The following is an 18,235-nucleotide window of genomic DNA, read 5'->3' as shown; positions in this document are numbered from 1 at the left end:
ATAAACGGGGATTTTTTAACAAATATTTTTTCAATAAAAGTGGTTTTTTTAACAAATATTTTTTCAATAAACGTGGATTTTTTAACAAATATTTTTTCAATAAACGTGGATTTTTTAACAAATATTTTTTCAATAAACGTGGATTTTTTAACAAATATTCTTTCAATAAACGTGGATTTCTTAACAAATATTTTTTCAATAAACGTGGATTTTTTAACAAATATTTTTTCAATAAACGGGGATTTTTTAACAAATATTTTTTCAATAAACGGGGATTTTTTAACAAATATTTTTTCAATAAACGTGGATTTTTTAACAAATATTTTTTCAATAAACGTGGATTTTTTAACAAATATTTTTTCAATAAACGTGGATTTTTTAACAAATATTTTTTCAATAAACGTGGATTTTTTCACAAATATTTTTTCAATAAACGTGGATTTTTTAACAAATATTTTTTTAACAAACGTGGATTTTTTTAACAAATATTTTTTTAACAAACGTGGATTTTTTTAACAAATAATTGTTCAATAAACGTGGATTTTTTTAACAAATAATTGTTCAATAAACGTGGATTTTTTTTAAAATATTTTTCAATAAACGTGGATTTTTTTTTAAAATATTTTTCAATAAACGTGGATTTTTTTTTAAAATATTTTTCAATAAACGTGAATTTTTTTTAAATATATTGAAAAATATTTTTCAAAAAACGTGAATTTTTTTTAAATATATTGAAATTTTTTTTTTAAGTAAGCCCGCTTAATCACATATTTGTTGTTTTCAAATTTTAAAAACAACAAGTTTTTAAAGTGGGTGTAGTCAAAATTGATTTACTTTAGGGAAGGGCAGAGAATACTAGTTTCGTCCAACGCCACTTGGACTCATCAGTTCTCTTAGTTCTTTGCAATGTTTCTGATGAATTCGCATTTAAACAAATTCATCGATTACGTTTATTCTTGAGCTCTGGTCGTCATAAAATTGGGGAAGAGTTCTTTGCTTCAATGCAAAGAACTAAGAGAACTGATGAGTCCAAGTGGTGTTGGACGAAACTAGTATTCTCTGCCCTTTCCTAAAGTAAATCAATTTTAACTAAAAACCGCTTTAAAAACTTGTTGTTTTTAAAATTTGAAAACAACAAATATGTGATTAAGAGGGCTTACTTTAAAAGTAAAAAGTAAACACACATCACAACAAAAACTGCCAAAGTGAATGTATATTGAAAATTTTTTTTAATAAATGTGGATTTTTTAAAAAATATTTTTTCAATAAATGTGGATTTTTTAAAAAATATTTTTTGGATTATTTAACAAATATTTTTCAATAAACGTGGATTTTTTAAAAATATTTTCAGTAAACGTGCATTTTTTTAAAAATATTTTTCAATAAACGTGGATTTTACAAAAAAAAAAAAACTATTTACAATCAACGTGTAATTTAACAAAAAAGAATATTTTTTTCAACCAACGTGGATTTAAAAAAAATATATATTTTTTTCAGAAATGTGCATGTTTGCACATTTCACGTTTGTACACCATTGCGTATAATTACTGCCCTGACGTATACGTTATGGGGTCTAAAGGAGGTCACTTACAAATGAGGCACTCAGCGCCAAAACGGCTTAAAGGCGAGAACTCAATGGATTTTTGTTGCTTATTTTTTCCGCCTCGTTTCAAAGCGCAACAAATTGTACTGTTTTCAATAGGACATACCACAACGAAGCGAGGCTTCAGGCCACAAAGTTGAAAATTGTTGAAATTTTGAATTCTTCGCCTGGCCTCATTTTTGAAATTTCGTTTAGACATTCAATTTGATATAAACACGTGTTCAATCTGAAAAATATTTGGCTGTAATTTTTATGTTCGGTGATACCAATTGATATATTTTTGGTCTGTTCCAGTACTGCAAGAATCTACCAAGGCAAATTTATATAAGTCTTATGCCAGACTATGAAAATTTTCATTGAAAAATCGTTGTCATTTTCTTCTAAAATTTCATTGTCATCCACACACGTATATGAAATCAAATGAAAATTTTGATATTTCCCTTGCTTTGCATTGGTTTGAGAGTTACGAATTTAAACACAAAGAATAATTTCAGATTACAGAACCTTGTGTTCAGAGTTTCACCCACTTCACTACCCCTCTTGGCTATAAACTCATTTTCACGTACATGACTTTCATAGTCTGGCATAAGACTTGTTTAAATATGCCTTGAATGTCACCTAAATTTCAAATAAGCAATTCTTTTATTTTCATTTCAATCCTTTCCATTTTTATTCTAAATTAAAAAGTTAAAAAAAAAAAAAAATCATAAATAATGGCCAAAAAAGCTGCTGCCCAAAAAATTCAAGAAGAAATTAACAGTGACGAAGAATTGGAAAGATTTGTAGATCGTCCGGGATTATTAGGTAATACAATTTCATTGGAATTCTTTATTAGAAAAATCAAAATTTACAACGGCGTGTGTGTTGTTTTTTTTCTGGCCTAAAGTTTTGGATGTCTATTCGGAATGGTGTGGTCCATGCCTGGGTATGGTGGGTAGTTTAAAGAAAATCAAATTGGAAGCAGGTGGTGATAACCTGTCATTGGCTATTGTAAGGCAATATTGGGAAGAATTGCTTTTTGTTTAATTTTATAAATTTTATTCTAAATTTTTCAGTGCAAAAGTGATACTATAGAAGCCCTAAAGAGATTTCGCAGAAAAAGTGAACCCACATGGCTGTTTGTAACGGTAATATAAAAAAAAAACAATTTCGAAAATCTTGCCATGGCCAATGTAATTGAGACTTGTTTCAGAGAGCCATGATAGAGACTAGTCAAATAATACACTGACACCACCTGTAGGGCGATTCTCTAACGCATTTTTTGGTTAACGACAACAATCGGTAAAATTAAAATGCTTATAATTTCGTTAATTAACGGAGTTTGTCGGTAAGTTAGCAACCAAAATAAAGTAGTCGCTATGTACTACCCATAGCAACAGTGTTGTCAACTTTCATTTGTAATTTTCATTCATAATTCTGCGTTTTAATTTGACCGATTTTTATAGGTAACCAAAAAATGCCTTAGAGAATCCCACTACATACTGAACTTATACGTACCGATAGAACATATGGCTCCTATAATGTGAACGTAAAAACCAGACCCTAAACCACTAGTCTTCTAATATATGTAGATTGTAGGTATGCAATCTCGTAACACATTTGCAGAGACTTTGGATGGGCTTTAAAGCTTTTAAAAATCATTCAAAATTCATATTTAATGTTACCTCTCCATGGAGCCAAGAGAAATAGTCTATTGGAATCACCTGAGCGTATAAGTTATGACAATACGTATACACACTATGAACCACCTGAACGTAATTAAATAGAATTCTTGACTAATGGCCTGTTTCATTGAGACGATTCGAATACAAATTTGTTCGAACTTCTACCTTTAGAGGACTTGAAAACTTTAAGGGCTTCTGTTTGAGACAGGAAAACCTAATAAGCTTCTGTATGTGATATGAACATGTCCGAGTCATGAAGACCATAAAGGGCTTTTGCATAGGATAGGAAGACCTAGGAGAGCAACTGTATATAACATGAAGATCTCAGAGTGCTTTTGCGTAGGACATGAAGACCACAAAGCGGACTTGAAACCTCAATAGGCTTTTGTATAAGATACGAAGACATCAGAGGCGTTCCGTAAAGGTCATGAAGACCAATGAGAGCTTCTGAATATGATATGGATCACATTGAGCTTCTGTATAGGATTTGACACCTTAAAGGGCTTCTGTATGAGAGCTGGAGAACTGAAAGAAAGAACTTATGTATAAGTCATGAACCCCTCGGAGTGTTTATGTATGAGAATGAAGACCTAAAGGAGCTTATGTATATGACATGAACACCACAGAGTGCTTCAATATAGGCAATGTAGACCTCAGAGGGCTTCTGTATAGGACATGAAGACCTAAGAGAGTTTCTGAAAAAGAAGACTTTCGACAGCTTTTATTTGGGACTTGAAAGCTAGAATGGCTTCTGTATGGTTCATGAAGACCTAAGAGAGCTTCTGTAAATGACATGAACACGTCCGAGTGTTTCAGTAATGGATATGAAGACCTTAGAGGGCTTCTGTGTAGGACATGAAGTACTCAGGGGAATTCTGTATAAGCTTTTAAAAATCATTCATAATTCATATTTAATGTTACCTTTCCATGGAGCCAAGAGAAATAGTATAAAGGAATCACCTGAGCGTATAAGTAATGACAATACGTATACACACTATGAGCCACCTGAACGTAATTAAATACAATTCTTGACTAATGGCCTGTTTCATTGAGACGATTCGAATACAAATTCGTTCCATCTTCTACCTTTATATGACTTGAACATTTTAAGGGCTTCTCTTTGAGACAGGAAAACCTAAGAATCTTCTGTATGTGATATGAACACGTCCGAGTCATGAAGACCATAAAGGGCTTTTGCATAGGTTACGAAAGACCCAAGAGAGCAACTGTATATAACATGAAGATCACAGAGTGTTTTTCCGTAGGACATGAAAGCGTAGGACAGAGGCGTTTCGGTAAGGGACGCGAAGACCTCCGACATCCTTTGTATAAGAAATTAAGACCTCTGAGGTCCTCTGTATAGGACATTGGTATGAAGTCATAAGAGATCTTTTGTATATGAAGTGAAGTCCTTAGAGGGCTTCCGTTAAGGTCATGAAGACCAATGAGGGCTTTTGTATTGGGCGTGGAGACCTCACAAGGCCTCTGTATAGGAAATGAAGACCTCTGAGGTCTTTTGTATAGGACATGAGCCCATCAGAGAGCTTCGGTATAGGTCCTGAGGCTTTTTATAGGACATAAAGACCTAAGAGAGCAACTGTATATAACATGAAGATCTCAGAGTGCTTTTCCGTAGGACATGAAGACCACAAAGCGCCTCTGCATAGGACTTGAAACCTCCAAAGGCTTGTGTATAAGACACAAAGACATCAGAGGCGTTTCGATAAGGGGCGCGAAGACCCCCGCGTCCTTTGTATAAGAAATTAAGGCCTCTGAGGTCCTCTGTATAGGACATGAACACCTCATGGTCATGAAGACCTATACAAAGGGTTTTGTATAGGGTATGAAGGCATCAGAGATCTTTTGTATGTGAAGTGAAGACCTCAGAGGGCTTCCGTTAAGGTCATGAAGATCAATGAGGGCTTTTGTATAGGGCGTGGAGTCCTCAGACGGCCTCTGTATAGGAAATGAAGACCTCTGACGTCTTTTGTATAGGACATGAGCCCATCAGAGAGCTTCCCTATAGGTCCTGAAGACCACAAAGGGCTTTTATATGGGACATGAAGACCTAAGAGAGCTTCTGTATATGACATTAATATCTCAGATGGCTTCCGTATAGGTTCTGAAGACCTCAAAGGGCTTCTGCATTGGACTTAAACCTCAAATAGCTACTGTATAAGGCACGAAGACATCAGAGGCGTTCCGTAAAGGTTATGAAGACCACTGAGGGCTCCTGTACATGGCGTGAAGACCTCAGGCTGCCTCTGTATAGGAAATGAAAACCTCAGAGGTCTCTTGTATAGGACCACAAAGGGCTTTTGTATAGGACATTAACACCTAATAGGTCTTCTTTATATGACATAAAGATCTCAGACGGCTTCCGTATAGGTCCTGAAGACCTCAAAGGTCTTATGTATAGGATTTGAAGATCTCAGAGGGCTTTCGTATATGTCTTGAATACTACAGAGAGCTTCATGAAGACCTAAGAGAGCTTCTGTATATGATATGGATCACAAAGAGCTTCTGCATAGGATTTGCATCCTCAAATTGCTTCTGTATGGGAAATGAAGAACTGAAAGAAAGAACTTACATATACGTAATGAACCCCTCAGAGTGCCCCAGTATAGGGCTTATGTATGAGAATGAAGACCTAAAGGAGCTAATGTATGTGACTTGAACACCACAGAGTGCTTCAATATATGCAATGAAGATATCTGACGCATTCTGTATGGGGCATGAAGAACTAAAAGATCTTCTGTATAAAGACATTAATACCTCAGAGTGTTTAAGTATGAGAAAGAAGACTTCCGAGGCTTTTATGTGGGACTTGAAACCTATAATCGCTTCTATATAGGACATGAAGACCTAAGAGATTTTCTTTATATGACATGAACACGTCCGAGTGTTTCAGTATAGGTTATGAAGACCTTAGAGAGCTTCTGTGTAGGACATGAAGAACTTAGGGAATTCTGTATAGGACTTGAAACCTCAAAGGGCTTCAGTATAGGAAATGAAGAACACAGACCTCAAATGTAACCACAGACCTCAAATGGAACCACAGCTTAGAGCATTGTGATGGTTACAATATGCTAAGGAAAGATGTCACCAGAAGTGGAGGTGGGATATTAGCTTTCCTATTGCACCAGTCTGTCCAATACAGACCTATCTCGCTTGAGCCTGTTTCTAATGGCCCGTGCACAGAATGTATGGGGGTAGCAGTCAGGTGTGGAACTGCGGAGATAGAGTTGCTGAACGTATACATCCCGCCGAGATATAGCTGTATCTCAGATTATAGGCCTGACATTAGCCCGCTCTTGGAAGGTCATAATCGTCTGGTCCTGGGGGACTTTAATGCGCATCATGAGATGTGGCATACGGTCCTCGGAAGATTGATAGCTCTACGTTTTGCACGGTCAATGAAGACGCCCCTACCAGAATTTGAGGAGAGTGTCGCAGTTCGCCAGACATAACCATCGTGTCACCTGGTCTGACAAATGATGTTACGTGGCAACCCGTCATTTCCCTTGGATCAGACCATGTCCCCATAATTGTCTCCATTAGCAGATTACTCGACTTCATCACATCTGAACGCCGCACATTCGTCAATCATAAGAAAGCGGATTGACCGAGTTTCAGAGAGTTCACCAATCACCGCTTCAGAGAAATGCCCAATCCTTCTGATGTTCGGCTAGCGGAAAGGACGTTTCGAGACATCATCACTGCTGCAGCCGCTCGCCATATCCCTGCTGGTCGAATACCCGAAGTAAGACCAAACTTTCCAGCAGAGGCGACGGGATTAGCAAATGAGCGTGATGAGCTTCGTCGTGCCAACCCCAATGACCCCAGAGTCAGGGAGCTGACACTGGAAGTTAACAGGCTGGTCGGCGAACATAAGCGGAACAAATGGTTAAATCATCTAAAGAACTGCAACATTAGAGGCGGTATAGGTGAATTGTGGGCACTCTCGAACCCTGGGAGAAAGGAAAATAGACCTCAGTCACGTTTGGCGACGTTACGTTGACTGACACGAAGAGGTGCGCAAGTAATTTCATTCGACAGTTTGTCGAGCACCCAGAGAGAGACAGAGCGAAGGGAAGAGTACGACAACAGTTCTGCACGCCATTACCACATATATCTGTCAAGGATCCAACCAGAGACTACCGTGCGATAGAACAGTGATGGTGGCGCTTGACTTATCAAAAGCCTTTGATACAGTCAGGCACCCCACGCTGATTGAGGACATTGAGCAGACAACCCTCCGGCCAAGCTTGAAACGTTGGATAGTCAACTATATGTGTGAACGCCAGTCGTACGTGGAATTCAGGAATAAGAAGTCCAAAATCCGTAGAGTGAAACAGGGAGTCCCCCAAGGTGGGGTGATATCTCCAGAACTGTTTAACCTCTATTTAGCCGATCTTACCACCTTTTTTCCATTCGAGGAATATGCAGATTTCCGCCACAAAATCTACAGCCATTCTGTTGTTCATCACGTGGACAGCGCAGTTTGGACGTGAGTTGAATGTCGTGGTCGACGGTAGCAGAATTCCGACCACAGAATGTTCTAAAATTTTAGGGGTCACATTTGACACTACATTCATGTCGTGCGCACACGCCACAGCTATCTGCGACAAGTTGAAAAATAGGAACAAGGCCCTCAAGCACCTAGCCGGCAGCACTTGGGGTGCAGATAAAGAAACCTTGTTGACCACATATAACGCGATAGGTCAGTCTGTGGTAAGCTATGCGGCGCCAGTCTGGTTCCCGAGATTATGTGATACGAAATGGAAAAAGATTCAAACTTGCCAGAATGCCGCCCTGATAACAGCAGGAACAGGAGGTACCCTGTCCTCCTCAAATCTTCAGTGGACCATCTACATGAGGAGGCAAAAATTCTTCCAGTAAAGCAACACAATGAGATGCTTTCGTTGCAGTACCTGCTTGGATGTTACCGTGTGAGCCATCCCAATCACCATCTTGTGGGTAGGCCCGGCACATTCAGGCAGATCAGGAAGGATATCCATGCTCTAGAGGGAGAGGTTAAACGATACAGGAGAGCACCCCTAGATCAACAAGCATATCAAGCAGGTTTGAATAGCATTCACACGGAAGCAGTTGCCAAGGCATTAAGCAATTATAGTGTGAGTACATTCCTCATATATCGCAGCTGAGGAGTGTCAGCTGCCACGATAAACCAGAATAGTTTTGGCTCAACTACGATCGGGAAATTGCTGTCGCCTAAATTCTTATTGGGCGGAAATCGATAGCGCCGCGCAAAACATCGGGCCGCACGACACAGAAGACCTTTTCAACTGCCCCGCCAAACCTACCCATCTAACTCCAGTGGATCTGTGGCTATATTCCATCGAAGCAGCCATTTTTCTGAAACTGGAGATAGACCCAGAGCCAGAATGAACAAAGGAACGAACATACAAACATAATAAAAAGCACTGTTACACTGTTACAAAGTGATTTGCACAGAGAGAGGAGGGACGCAGTTCTACGCCCTGAGATTGCCGGCCAGATTGACTTGGATACCTTACAACCAGGTACGTCATGCCAAACTTTAACGGTTTTCTCTGCGTAGAGCTTACTGAGCTTGTCGAGGAAAAAACAGAGAGGTGGCTTGACACAATCCTCCACCCTGAGGTCCAAGGATGGGAGCCTCTTCTTGCCAATTCATCAACTATCTCGTTTCCCTCAACATTGCAGTGCCCTGCAAAACTTAACTGAACTGTCCTAGATTTAATACTGTATGACCTTAACGCTTTTAAAGCAGCCTGGCTGTCCACGTAAACAGTAACTGTCTTATCTACAAGATCCGTCATTCCCACTATTAGCTCCAAGGCTTTCAAAACCGCAAAAACTTCTGCCTGAAAAACACTAAAATTGTCATTAAGCTTATACGAGTTCCTGATGTTTAGTTCTTCACAAAACAGACCAGATCCCGTGCCTTCTTCCATCTTCGACCCATCGGTGAAGATTAATAGGCTATCGGGAAGTGGTCTGCCTTGTTCCCATTCACTCCTGTCGGGGATTATTACTTCAGCTATGTCAAAGTCCAGGCTTGGTGAGATGTAGTCAGTGTCATCTCCCCTGTCTCTTAGTCCAATCTGACCACATATCCGCTGCAGTACCCTAGCATGTCCAAGATGTGAACAACGCCACAGATTTAACTCCTTAAGCCTCAAGGCAGATCGTGATGCTTGCGACAAGAATTTTCCACTAATTAAAATGACAACGTCGTCAGCATATGCTACTACTTTAGTTCCCAGCCTATCGAACTCCTTGAGTATCCCGTTCACCATTAGAAGCCACAGTAGTGGTGATAAAACTCCACCCTGTGGGGTGCCCCTAGTGACTGTCTTCCTTACGGAACTCTCTCCAATACTGGAATTGATCAGTCTGCTCTACAGCTTTCTATCAATCCAGTTAAGTGGAGTGGGCTTCTTTGTAGTGCATGAATACCTCAGATGAAATCTGTATAGTACTAGATACTTCATAGGCCTTCTCTATAGGTAATGAAGACTTCCAAAGAGATTCTGTATAGGACTAGAAATCTCAATGTGCTTCTGTATAGACCATGAAGATCTCAGATGCTTCAGTATAGGACATGAGACATCAGTGGACTTTTGTATAGGACATGAAGACTTAAGAAGGAGTTTGCATCTTTGGACCTCTCTCACTAGATCATGAAGATCATTCCTGGCATGGGGTACCTATCCACTAGATGATGATTTGAATGTTTTACCTATATATGTAGCTGTAGCATACGCGTACGTCTTATATAAGCTATCGGATATGGCCTCCAGGAATTTGGGATAATTAGTGTTCGGATTTACTGACATTCAGTAGGAGCTTCATTTTCGCAGTTGGTGACCCAACATTTCTAACTAGGCCGGAAGGTAGTATTTTTGAGATTCTCGATCAGCTTAGCATGACTGCCCCCGTATCAAATGCTTTAGTCAGGTCCAATGCTACCATCACTGTTCTGCAATACAGCCTGTTTTGTTTAAAGCCTCGGCTAATATGAGTATGTATGGAAATGACGTGCAGTGCTGCTTCCGTAACCAGTGTTGATAATCCGCAACAACAACACCTCCTGCTCCTGGTGACAAAAGTGAAATCGGTCAGTATGATTCAGTAGCGGGATCACTCTGCTCATATTCCAAGTTTCTACCACTATTAGGTTGGCTTACGACATGTTAAGGATTTTGCTCAGATTTTGCTCCTGGTTCACCCAGCTGATTTTGCATCACCACTGAAGTTCCACCAGCTTCAAGCGCTTTGTCATATTTTGCGCCTCGGATAATGTCGCAGATGTTACCCATAGTAAACTGTGGTCTTTGTCCCCTCGGCAGAAAGTAATCTAAAACGATGTAAAACATTTCGCTCGGTCGCTATTGGGGTGCGCAATTAGGGATAGGTAAGTCGACTTTCGATTAATCGATTAGTCGACTTTTTGCAGTTAAAAGTCTAAAAATGGTATTCGACTTTTGGCTGGAGGGAAAATCGCATAATCGATTACCTTGTGATCGATTTTCGAGTTTGCCCGTTGATTGCGGACTTGGCGGATTTAGCGGTTTTACATTTTAAAAAGAAAACTCGAAAATCGACGAATAATCGATCATAATCGATTTTCTGCGGTTATGAAAAAGTTGAAAGTCGAGTTTTAGGACAAGTGAAATAATCGCCAGACCGAAAAATCGTAATTTTAGTTTTAGCACAAAATCGAGAAGTCGAAAAATCGATTATTGCTTTCCATTACGTATCCCTAAGCTCAATATTGAATTGTTTGCTAAAATTACACGCGAACATGTTCTGAGCTATCACAAGCATGCCGTTCAATATGATATATGTTGGTACGATCAATCATCTTTGCTCAGAGATTCGATACCTGATTTACCCAACTGTTATAGAATCGCCATTAAAATTCCGTAGGGTTAAAGCCTTGGTATTGGAAAAGTCATCTCCGGTGAACTTTTGTATGGGAAAAGTCATCTCCGGTGAACTTTTGTATGGGAAGAGTCATCTCCGGCGAACTTTTGTATGGGTAAAGTCATCTCCGGTGAACTTTTGTATGGGAAGAGTCATCTCCGGCGAACTTTTGTATGGGTAAAGTCATCTCCGGTGAACTTTTGTATGGGAAAAGTCATCTCCGGTGAACTTTTGTATGGGCAAAGTCATCTCCGGTGAACTTTTGTATTGGAAAAGTCATCTCCGGTGAACTTTTGTATGGGAAGAGTCATCTCCGGCGAACTTTTGTATGGGTAAAGTCATCTCCGGTGAACTTTTGTATGGGAAGAGTCATCTCCGGTGAACTTTTGTATGGGAAGAGTCATCTCCGGTGAACTTTTGTATGGGAAGAGTCATCTCCGGTGAACTTTTGTATGGGAAAAGTCATCTCCGGTGAACTTTTGTATGGGAAGAGTCATCTCCGGTGAACTTTTGTATGGGTAAAGTCATCTCCGGCGAGCTTTTGTATTGGAAAAGTCATCTCCGGCGAACTTTTGTATGGGAAAAGTCATCTCCGGTGAACTTTTGTATGCGCAAAGTCATCTCCGGTGAACTTTTGTATTGGAAAAGTCATCACCGGTGAACTTTTGTATGCGCAAAGTCATCTCCAGTGAACTTTTGTATGGGCAAAGTCAGCTCCGGTGCACTTTTGTATGGGAAAAGTCATCTCCGGTGAATTTTTTTATGGGAAGAGTCATCTCCGGTGAACTTTTGTATGGGCAAAGTCATCTCCGGTGAACTTTTGTATGGGAAAAGTCTTCTCCGGTGAACTTTTGTATTGGAAAAGTCATCTCCGGTGAACTTTTGTATTGGAAAAATCATCTCCGGCGAACTTTTGTATGGGTAAAGTCATCTCCGATGAACTTTTGTATGGGAAAAGTCATCTCCGGTGAACTTTTGTATGGGAGTCATCTCCGGTGAACTTTTGTATTGGAAAAGTCATCTCCGGTGAACTTTTGTATGGGAAAAGTCATCTCCGGTGAACTTTTGTATTGGAAAAGTCATCTCCGGTGAACTTTTGTATGCGCAAAGTCATCTCCGGTGAACTTTTGTATTGGAAAAGTCATCTCCGGTGAACTTTTGTATTGGAAAAGTCATCTCCGGTGAACTTTTGTATGCGCAAAGTCATCTCCGGTGAACTTTTGTATTGGAAAAGTCATCTCCGGTGAACTTTTGAATGGGCAAAGTCAGCTCCGGTGAACTTTTGTATGGGCAAAGTCATCTCCGGTGAACTTTTGTATGGGAAAAGTCATCTACGGTGAACTTTTGTATTTGCAAAGTCATCTCCGGTAAACTTTTGTATGGGAAGAGTCATCTCCGGTGAACTTTTGTATGGGAAAAGTCATCTCCGGTGAACTTTTGTGTGGGCAAAGTCATCTCCGGTGAACTTTTGTATGGGAAAAGTCATCTCCGGTGAACTTTTGTATGGGCAAAGTCATCTCCGGTGAACTTTTGTATGGGAAAAGTCATCTCCGGTGAACTTTTGTATGGAAAAAGTCATCTCCGGTGAACTTTTGTATGGGCAAAGTCATCTCCGGTGAACTTTTGTATGGTAAAGTCATCTCCGGTGAGCTTTTGTATTGGAAAAGTCATCTCCGGCGAACTTTTGTATGGGAAAAGTCATCACCGGTGAACTTTTGTATGGGTAAAGTCATCTCCGGTGAACTTTTGTATGGGCAAAGTCATCTCCGGTGAACTTTTGTATGGGAAAGTCATCTCCGGTAAACTTTTGTATGGGAAAAGTCATCTCCGGTGAACTTTTGTATGGGAAAAGTCATCTCCGGTGAACTTTTGTATGGGAAGAGTCATCTCCGGTGAACTTTTGTATATGAAAAGTCATCTCCGGTGAACTTTTGTATGGGAAGAGTCATCTCCGGTGAACTTTTGTATGGGAAAAGTCATCTCCGGTGAACTTTTGTATGGGAAGAGTCATCTCCGGTGAACTTTTGTATGGGCAAAGTCAGCTCCGGTGAACTTTTGTATGGGAAAAGTCATCTCCGGTGAGCTTTTGTATTGGAAAAGTCATCTCCGGCGGACTTTTGTATGGGAAAAGTCATCTCCGGTGAACTTTTGTATTGGAAAAGTCATCTCCGGTGAACTTTTGTATGGGTAAAGTCATCTCCGGTGAGCTTTTGTATTGGAAAAGTCATCTCCGGCGAACTTTTGTATGGGAAAAGTCATCACCGGTGAACTTCTGTATGGGTAAAGTCATCTCCAGTGAACTGTTGTATGGGTAAAGTCATCTCCGGTGAACTTTTGTATGGGCAAAGTCATCTCCGGTGAACTTTTGTATGGGCAAAGTCATCTCCGGTAATCTTTTGTATGGGAAAAGTCATCTCCGGTGAACTTTTGTATGGGTAAAGTCATCTCCGGTGAACTTTTGTATTGGAAAAGTCATCTCCGATGAACTTTTGTATTGGAAAAGTCATCTCCGGTGAACTTTTGTATGGACAAAGTCATTTCCGGTGAACTTTTGTATTGGAAAAGTCATCTCCGGTGAACTTTTGTGTGGGCAAAGTCATCTCCGGTGAACTTTTGTATGGGCAAAGTCATCTCCGGTGAACTTTTGTATTGGAAAAGTCATCTGCGGTGAACTTTTGTATGGGCAAAGTCATCTCCGGTGAACTTTTGTATGGGAAAGGTCATCTCCGGTGAACTTTTGTATGGGCAAAGTCATCTCCGGTGAACTTTTGTATGGGAAAAGTCATCTCCGGTGAACTTTTGTATTGGAAAAGTCATCTCCGGCGAACTTTTGTATGGGAAAAGTCATCACCGGTGAACTTTTGTATGGGTAAAGTCATCTCCAGTGAACTGTTGTATGGGAAGAGTCATCTCCGGTGAACTTTTGTATGGGCAAAGTCAGCTCCGGTGAACTTTTGTATGGGAAAAGTCATCTCCGGTGAGCTTTTGTATTGGAAAAGTCATCTCCGGCGGACTTTTGTATGGGAAAAGTCATCTCCGGTGAACTTTTGTATTGGAAAAGTCATCTCCGGTGAACTTTTGTATGGGTAAAGTCATCTCCGGTGAGCTTTTGTATTGGAAAAGTCATCTCCGGCGAACTTTTGTATGGGAAAAGTCATCACCGGTGAACTTTTGTATGGGTAAAGTCATCTCCAGTGAACTGTTGTATGGGTAAAGTCATCTCCGGTGAACTTTTGTATGGGCAAAGTCATCTCCGGTGAACTTTTGTATGGGCAAAGTCATCTCCGGTAAACTTTTGTATGGGAAAAGTCATCTCCGGTGAACTTTTGTATGGGTAAAGTCATCTCCGGTGAACTTTTGTATGGGCAAAGTCATCTCCGGTGAACTTTTGTATGGGAAAAGTCATCTCCGGTGAACTTTTGTATTTGCAAAGTCATCTCCGGTGAACTTTTGTATGGGCAAAGTCATCTCCGGTGAACTTTTGTATGGGAAAAGTCATCTCCGGTGAACTTTTGTATTTGCAAAGTCATCTCCGGTGAACTTTTGTATGGGCAAAGTCATCTCCGGTGAACTCTTGTATTGGAAAAGTCATCTCCGGTGAACTTTTGTATGGGCAAAGTCATCTCCGGTGAACTTTTGTATGGGAAAAGTCATCTCCGGTGAACTTTTGTATGGGCAAAGTCATCTCCGGTGAACTTTTGTATGGGAAAAGTCATCTCGGTGAACTTTTGTATTGGAAAAGTCATCTCCGGTGAACTTTTGTATGGGAAAAGTCATCTGTATCCTTGCTAATTGACTTTCATCTGGTTATGGAAAGTATTGCGTTCAGATGTTATTAAGTGGTCTATTGATGGAGATGAATATAAGGAGATGGTTGTACCCAAAGGAAATGACTGATCACGTCATTCACCAGACCAGGTGACGCGATGGATATGTCAGTCGAACTACGACAGTCTCATCTTATCCTGGTGAGACTGTCCTCGGTCACGGTCAAAATGTGGAGTTACATATCTATCTGCTCAGCTACGACTCTGCCCCTCTGGTCATTTCCTAGGATTTACTGTCACAGCTAATGATGAGCGTTAAATAAATCTCCCAGGACCAGCCGGTTATTGGTTTCCAGTGGTTTGATGTCAGACGAATAACTCGAGACACAGTTCTTAAGCGGCTTCATATACAAATTCAGCAGTTCTACCTCGGCGGTTCTACACTTGACCGCTATCCTCATAAACTCCAAATATGGTTCACTAGAGTCCACCTAATGCGAGATAAGTCTATAAATAACAGACTGGTGCAATAGGATTGCAAGTCCGCTCGCTCAAGCGCAGTACATTGTATGCATCACAACTCTGAAGACTGTGGGTGTTGTTCAGCTTCGTTTCTTGAATCAAAGCGATTGTTATCCTTCTCCGATTCATAAAATCCACATGATCTTTTAAAATTCTTTAAAACTCCCTGAACTACCTAAACGTATAAGTAACGACAACATTTATACGCCCTCTGGTACTGGACAAGTTTAACATCAAACACACATGTCAATCCACCTTAACGTAGACGTTACGACAACCTTTATACGCTCCCTCCAACACCTAACAATTTTATCCACCCATCTTTCCAGAACGGCAGAGCTGTGAACATAATGTTCGGCAGTGATACCCCAAAGCTAATGAATCTAATTTTAGAAGAACTTGCCAATTTGGGCAACATGAAACGCCCTACCTATGATATATCAGAATATCAACCCGAAGAAGAAATACGACGTCAAGCCAAGGAGAATATTATAGCTGAAGCTCAACGCAAGGAGTTTGAGGCAAAGGAAAAGAAACGCTTGGAATATCTAACGCATGTAACAGATGTCATAATGGAAAATCTACCCGATGTAGGTGTAACCGTGTTTGGACCCCAAGTAAATCGAGATCTTATTAAAAAGATTATGGAACCTGCAGATACGCTCAAAATTCAATGTAAAGATCGTAAAGTTTTTGAGGTAACAAAAGACCAGTTTGAAACGGTGCATTTTAAATGTCCCAATCCCATAGAGGAAGATGTCTTAGAGCAGCTGGATGGCAAAGAGTTGCTATTGTGTTTTTGGCGTGTACCCGGCGAAGGCAAGGAGGTACCGAAAATATTACAAAATTATGCCAAGGAATTGACAAAGTCACATACATATCCGCCGGATGAATTTAATGACGAGGAAATTGTGGTACCACCGATTTTGGGGCCGCTCGATTTGAAGGTTGAGGTTGAACTGAAAGGTAAGCAGGAGTGGGACTCTGTCGCTAGTTTACGATAGAATTAACGGTAAGCAAGGATGTATGGATGGTCCATAAAGAAGTGTTTAATTGAAAAATTTACCTGCATTCCTTAACTTCAGAGCGTATTAGTAACGTCAGCAATCATACGCCCTGACATGCCATTAATAATAAATTTATTTACCACGCTCTGCAGAGCGTATAAGTAACTTCAGCAATTATACAACCTAACTTGCCATTAATAATACATTTATTTGTTTGCCACAGAGGGTGAAATATGGATAGAAGAACCTGAAGAAGCATCTTCCCAAGAAAATCTGGCTGCCAAAGACAAAGAGGATGTAGCCAAGCCAGAAATAGAAGAAGATTTGGAGGAAGAAGATGAAGGAAATGTTGAACCATTACCACCCACTGAAATGCCAGATTTAGGTTTTGATTTGGGCTTGGGTGATGACATTGAAGAAGCCGAGGAAGAAGATGAAGTTCCTGCCGAGGTGGCCGTCAAGAAAAGAGTGCGTATTAAAAAAGTACGCATACCCCCAATATGGGTAGCCAATAATCATCGCACACATGCTGCCCTTATATATGTGTTCTTTCGCAATCAAACCACAAGTTTTCTACCACCCGATCCTGTGCCTGAACCACCCCATATCATTATGGCTTTTGATACGTACAAAAAACGCGACTTAATATCACATGCCGAGCATCACAAGGATGAAATACCTTGCTATGGTTTCTTTACCAGCGACGATGTTGAGGAGGCAGAATTTATAGCAAATTCCATAGAGAAATATAGTCCCCAAACAATGTAAGTCGAAATGGAATATTAAAGTTACTTCGTAATAGATTTATATCTTGATCTTTCCAGAAACGATAAATTGGTCTTGAAGGTCAACAAGGCAACCTCCCATACCATGTTGACTTTGATAACTTATGATCCTAGCTATGTTAGCCCGAATATAAATGTTGGTTTTGAGGAGGCCAAGAAATTCTTCCCCGAATCGTATAAGACCGCTGCCGAAGAGATGGAAGAGGAAGCCAAAAATGCTAAAGATGATCCGAATAAAAAGAAATAGTCAGGGAAATAAATGGAACACTTGCCCTCGGTCTGAATAAAATCGAAGTAAGGTCATTTCTATTGGCACTTGAAGAAACTGTTAATAATACTGACAAGTTTTATTTTAGTAACAGAATCTTGAGGCTAATCCTATGGAGAAGTATAAGCAGCAGCTCTATAAATTCTTTCTATATCTGAAAATTTGTAAAAGAATTTCGTTAGCCACCGTAACGTTTACGTTGTGACAACAATTATACGCAGTGGTGTACTACAATCCATGACCAATAGAGGAATGGATGGTCCGGAATGATGAGTAAAACTATAATGTAATGGGACAGTACGCAAACACTTAGTTACCGAAGCAGCAGTTCCATAAATTCTAAATCCTAACATTTGTAATTCAACTTCTTTAGACACCATACCGTATACGTAAGGACAGTAATTATACGCCATGATGTACAATCGTGAAGTAAAGAAGAATCCAGTGAATTAAATAAAAAGGAAAAAAACTCGAAGCTATTGTGTATATGGGAAAAGTCATCTCCGGTGAACTTTTGTATGGGCACAGTCATCTCCGGTGAACTTTTGTATTGCCGAAGTCATCTCCGGTGAACTTTTGTATGGGAAAAGTCATCTCCGGTGAACTTTTGTATTGGAAAAGTCATCTCCGGTGAATTTTGTATGGGAAAAGTCATCTCCGGTGAACTTTTGTATGGGAAAAGTC

General features: G+C 40.0%; 1 protein-coding gene across 2 annotated transcripts; it reads left to right on the top strand.

Moving 5' to 3' along the window:
* Positions 1 to 2,200: 2,200 nt before the first annotated feature.
* On the top strand, positions 2,201 to 18,020 carry LOC141400928 (uncharacterized). 2 transcript variants are annotated; one of them, XM_073980632.1, is made up of 7 exons: positions 2,201 to 2,407; positions 2,490 to 2,593; positions 2,659 to 2,730; positions 15,821 to 16,457; positions 16,722 to 17,262; positions 17,323 to 17,577; positions 17,646 to 18,020. In XM_073980632.1, the coding sequence occupies exons 1-6, from the start codon at positions 2,317 to 2,319 to the stop codon at positions 17,528 to 17,530; spliced, it is 1,653 nt and encodes a 550-aa protein (XP_073836733.1). In that variant the 5' UTR covers positions 2,201 to 2,316; the 3' UTR covers positions 17,531 to 17,577; positions 17,646 to 18,020. The 2 variants fall into 2 exon arrangements, with proteins under 2 accessions (XP_073836733.1, XP_073836732.1); XM_073980631.1 differs by having other exon boundaries at positions 17,640 to 18,020.
* Positions 18,021 to 18,235: the final 215 nt, after the last annotated feature.

This window comes from Musca autumnalis, unplaced genomic scaffold (genome assembly GCF_047663935.1).
Source record: "Musca autumnalis isolate F117 unplaced genomic scaffold, ASM4766393v1 scaffold_4, whole genome shotgun sequence".
Taxonomy (NCBI): Eukaryota; Metazoa; Arthropoda; class Insecta; order Diptera; family Muscidae; genus Musca; species Musca autumnalis.
Note: the sequence above shows the minus strand (reverse complement) of the source record. Positions and strands in the feature narration are given on the sequence as shown.

Coding starts and splice junctions, on each gene's coding strand:
- LOC141400928 (XM_073980632.1), top strand. CDS start 2,317: ATGGCCAAAAAAGCTGCTGCCCAAAAAATTCAAGAAGAAATTAACAGT. Junction 2,731..15,820: donor CCACATGGCTGTTTGTAACG/GTAATATAAAAA, acceptor CCATCTTTCCAG/AACGGCAGAGCTGTGAACAT. Junction 17,263..17,322: donor AAATATAGTCCCCAAACAAT/GTAAGTCGAAAT, acceptor TGATCTTTCCAG/AAACGATAAATTGGTCTTGA.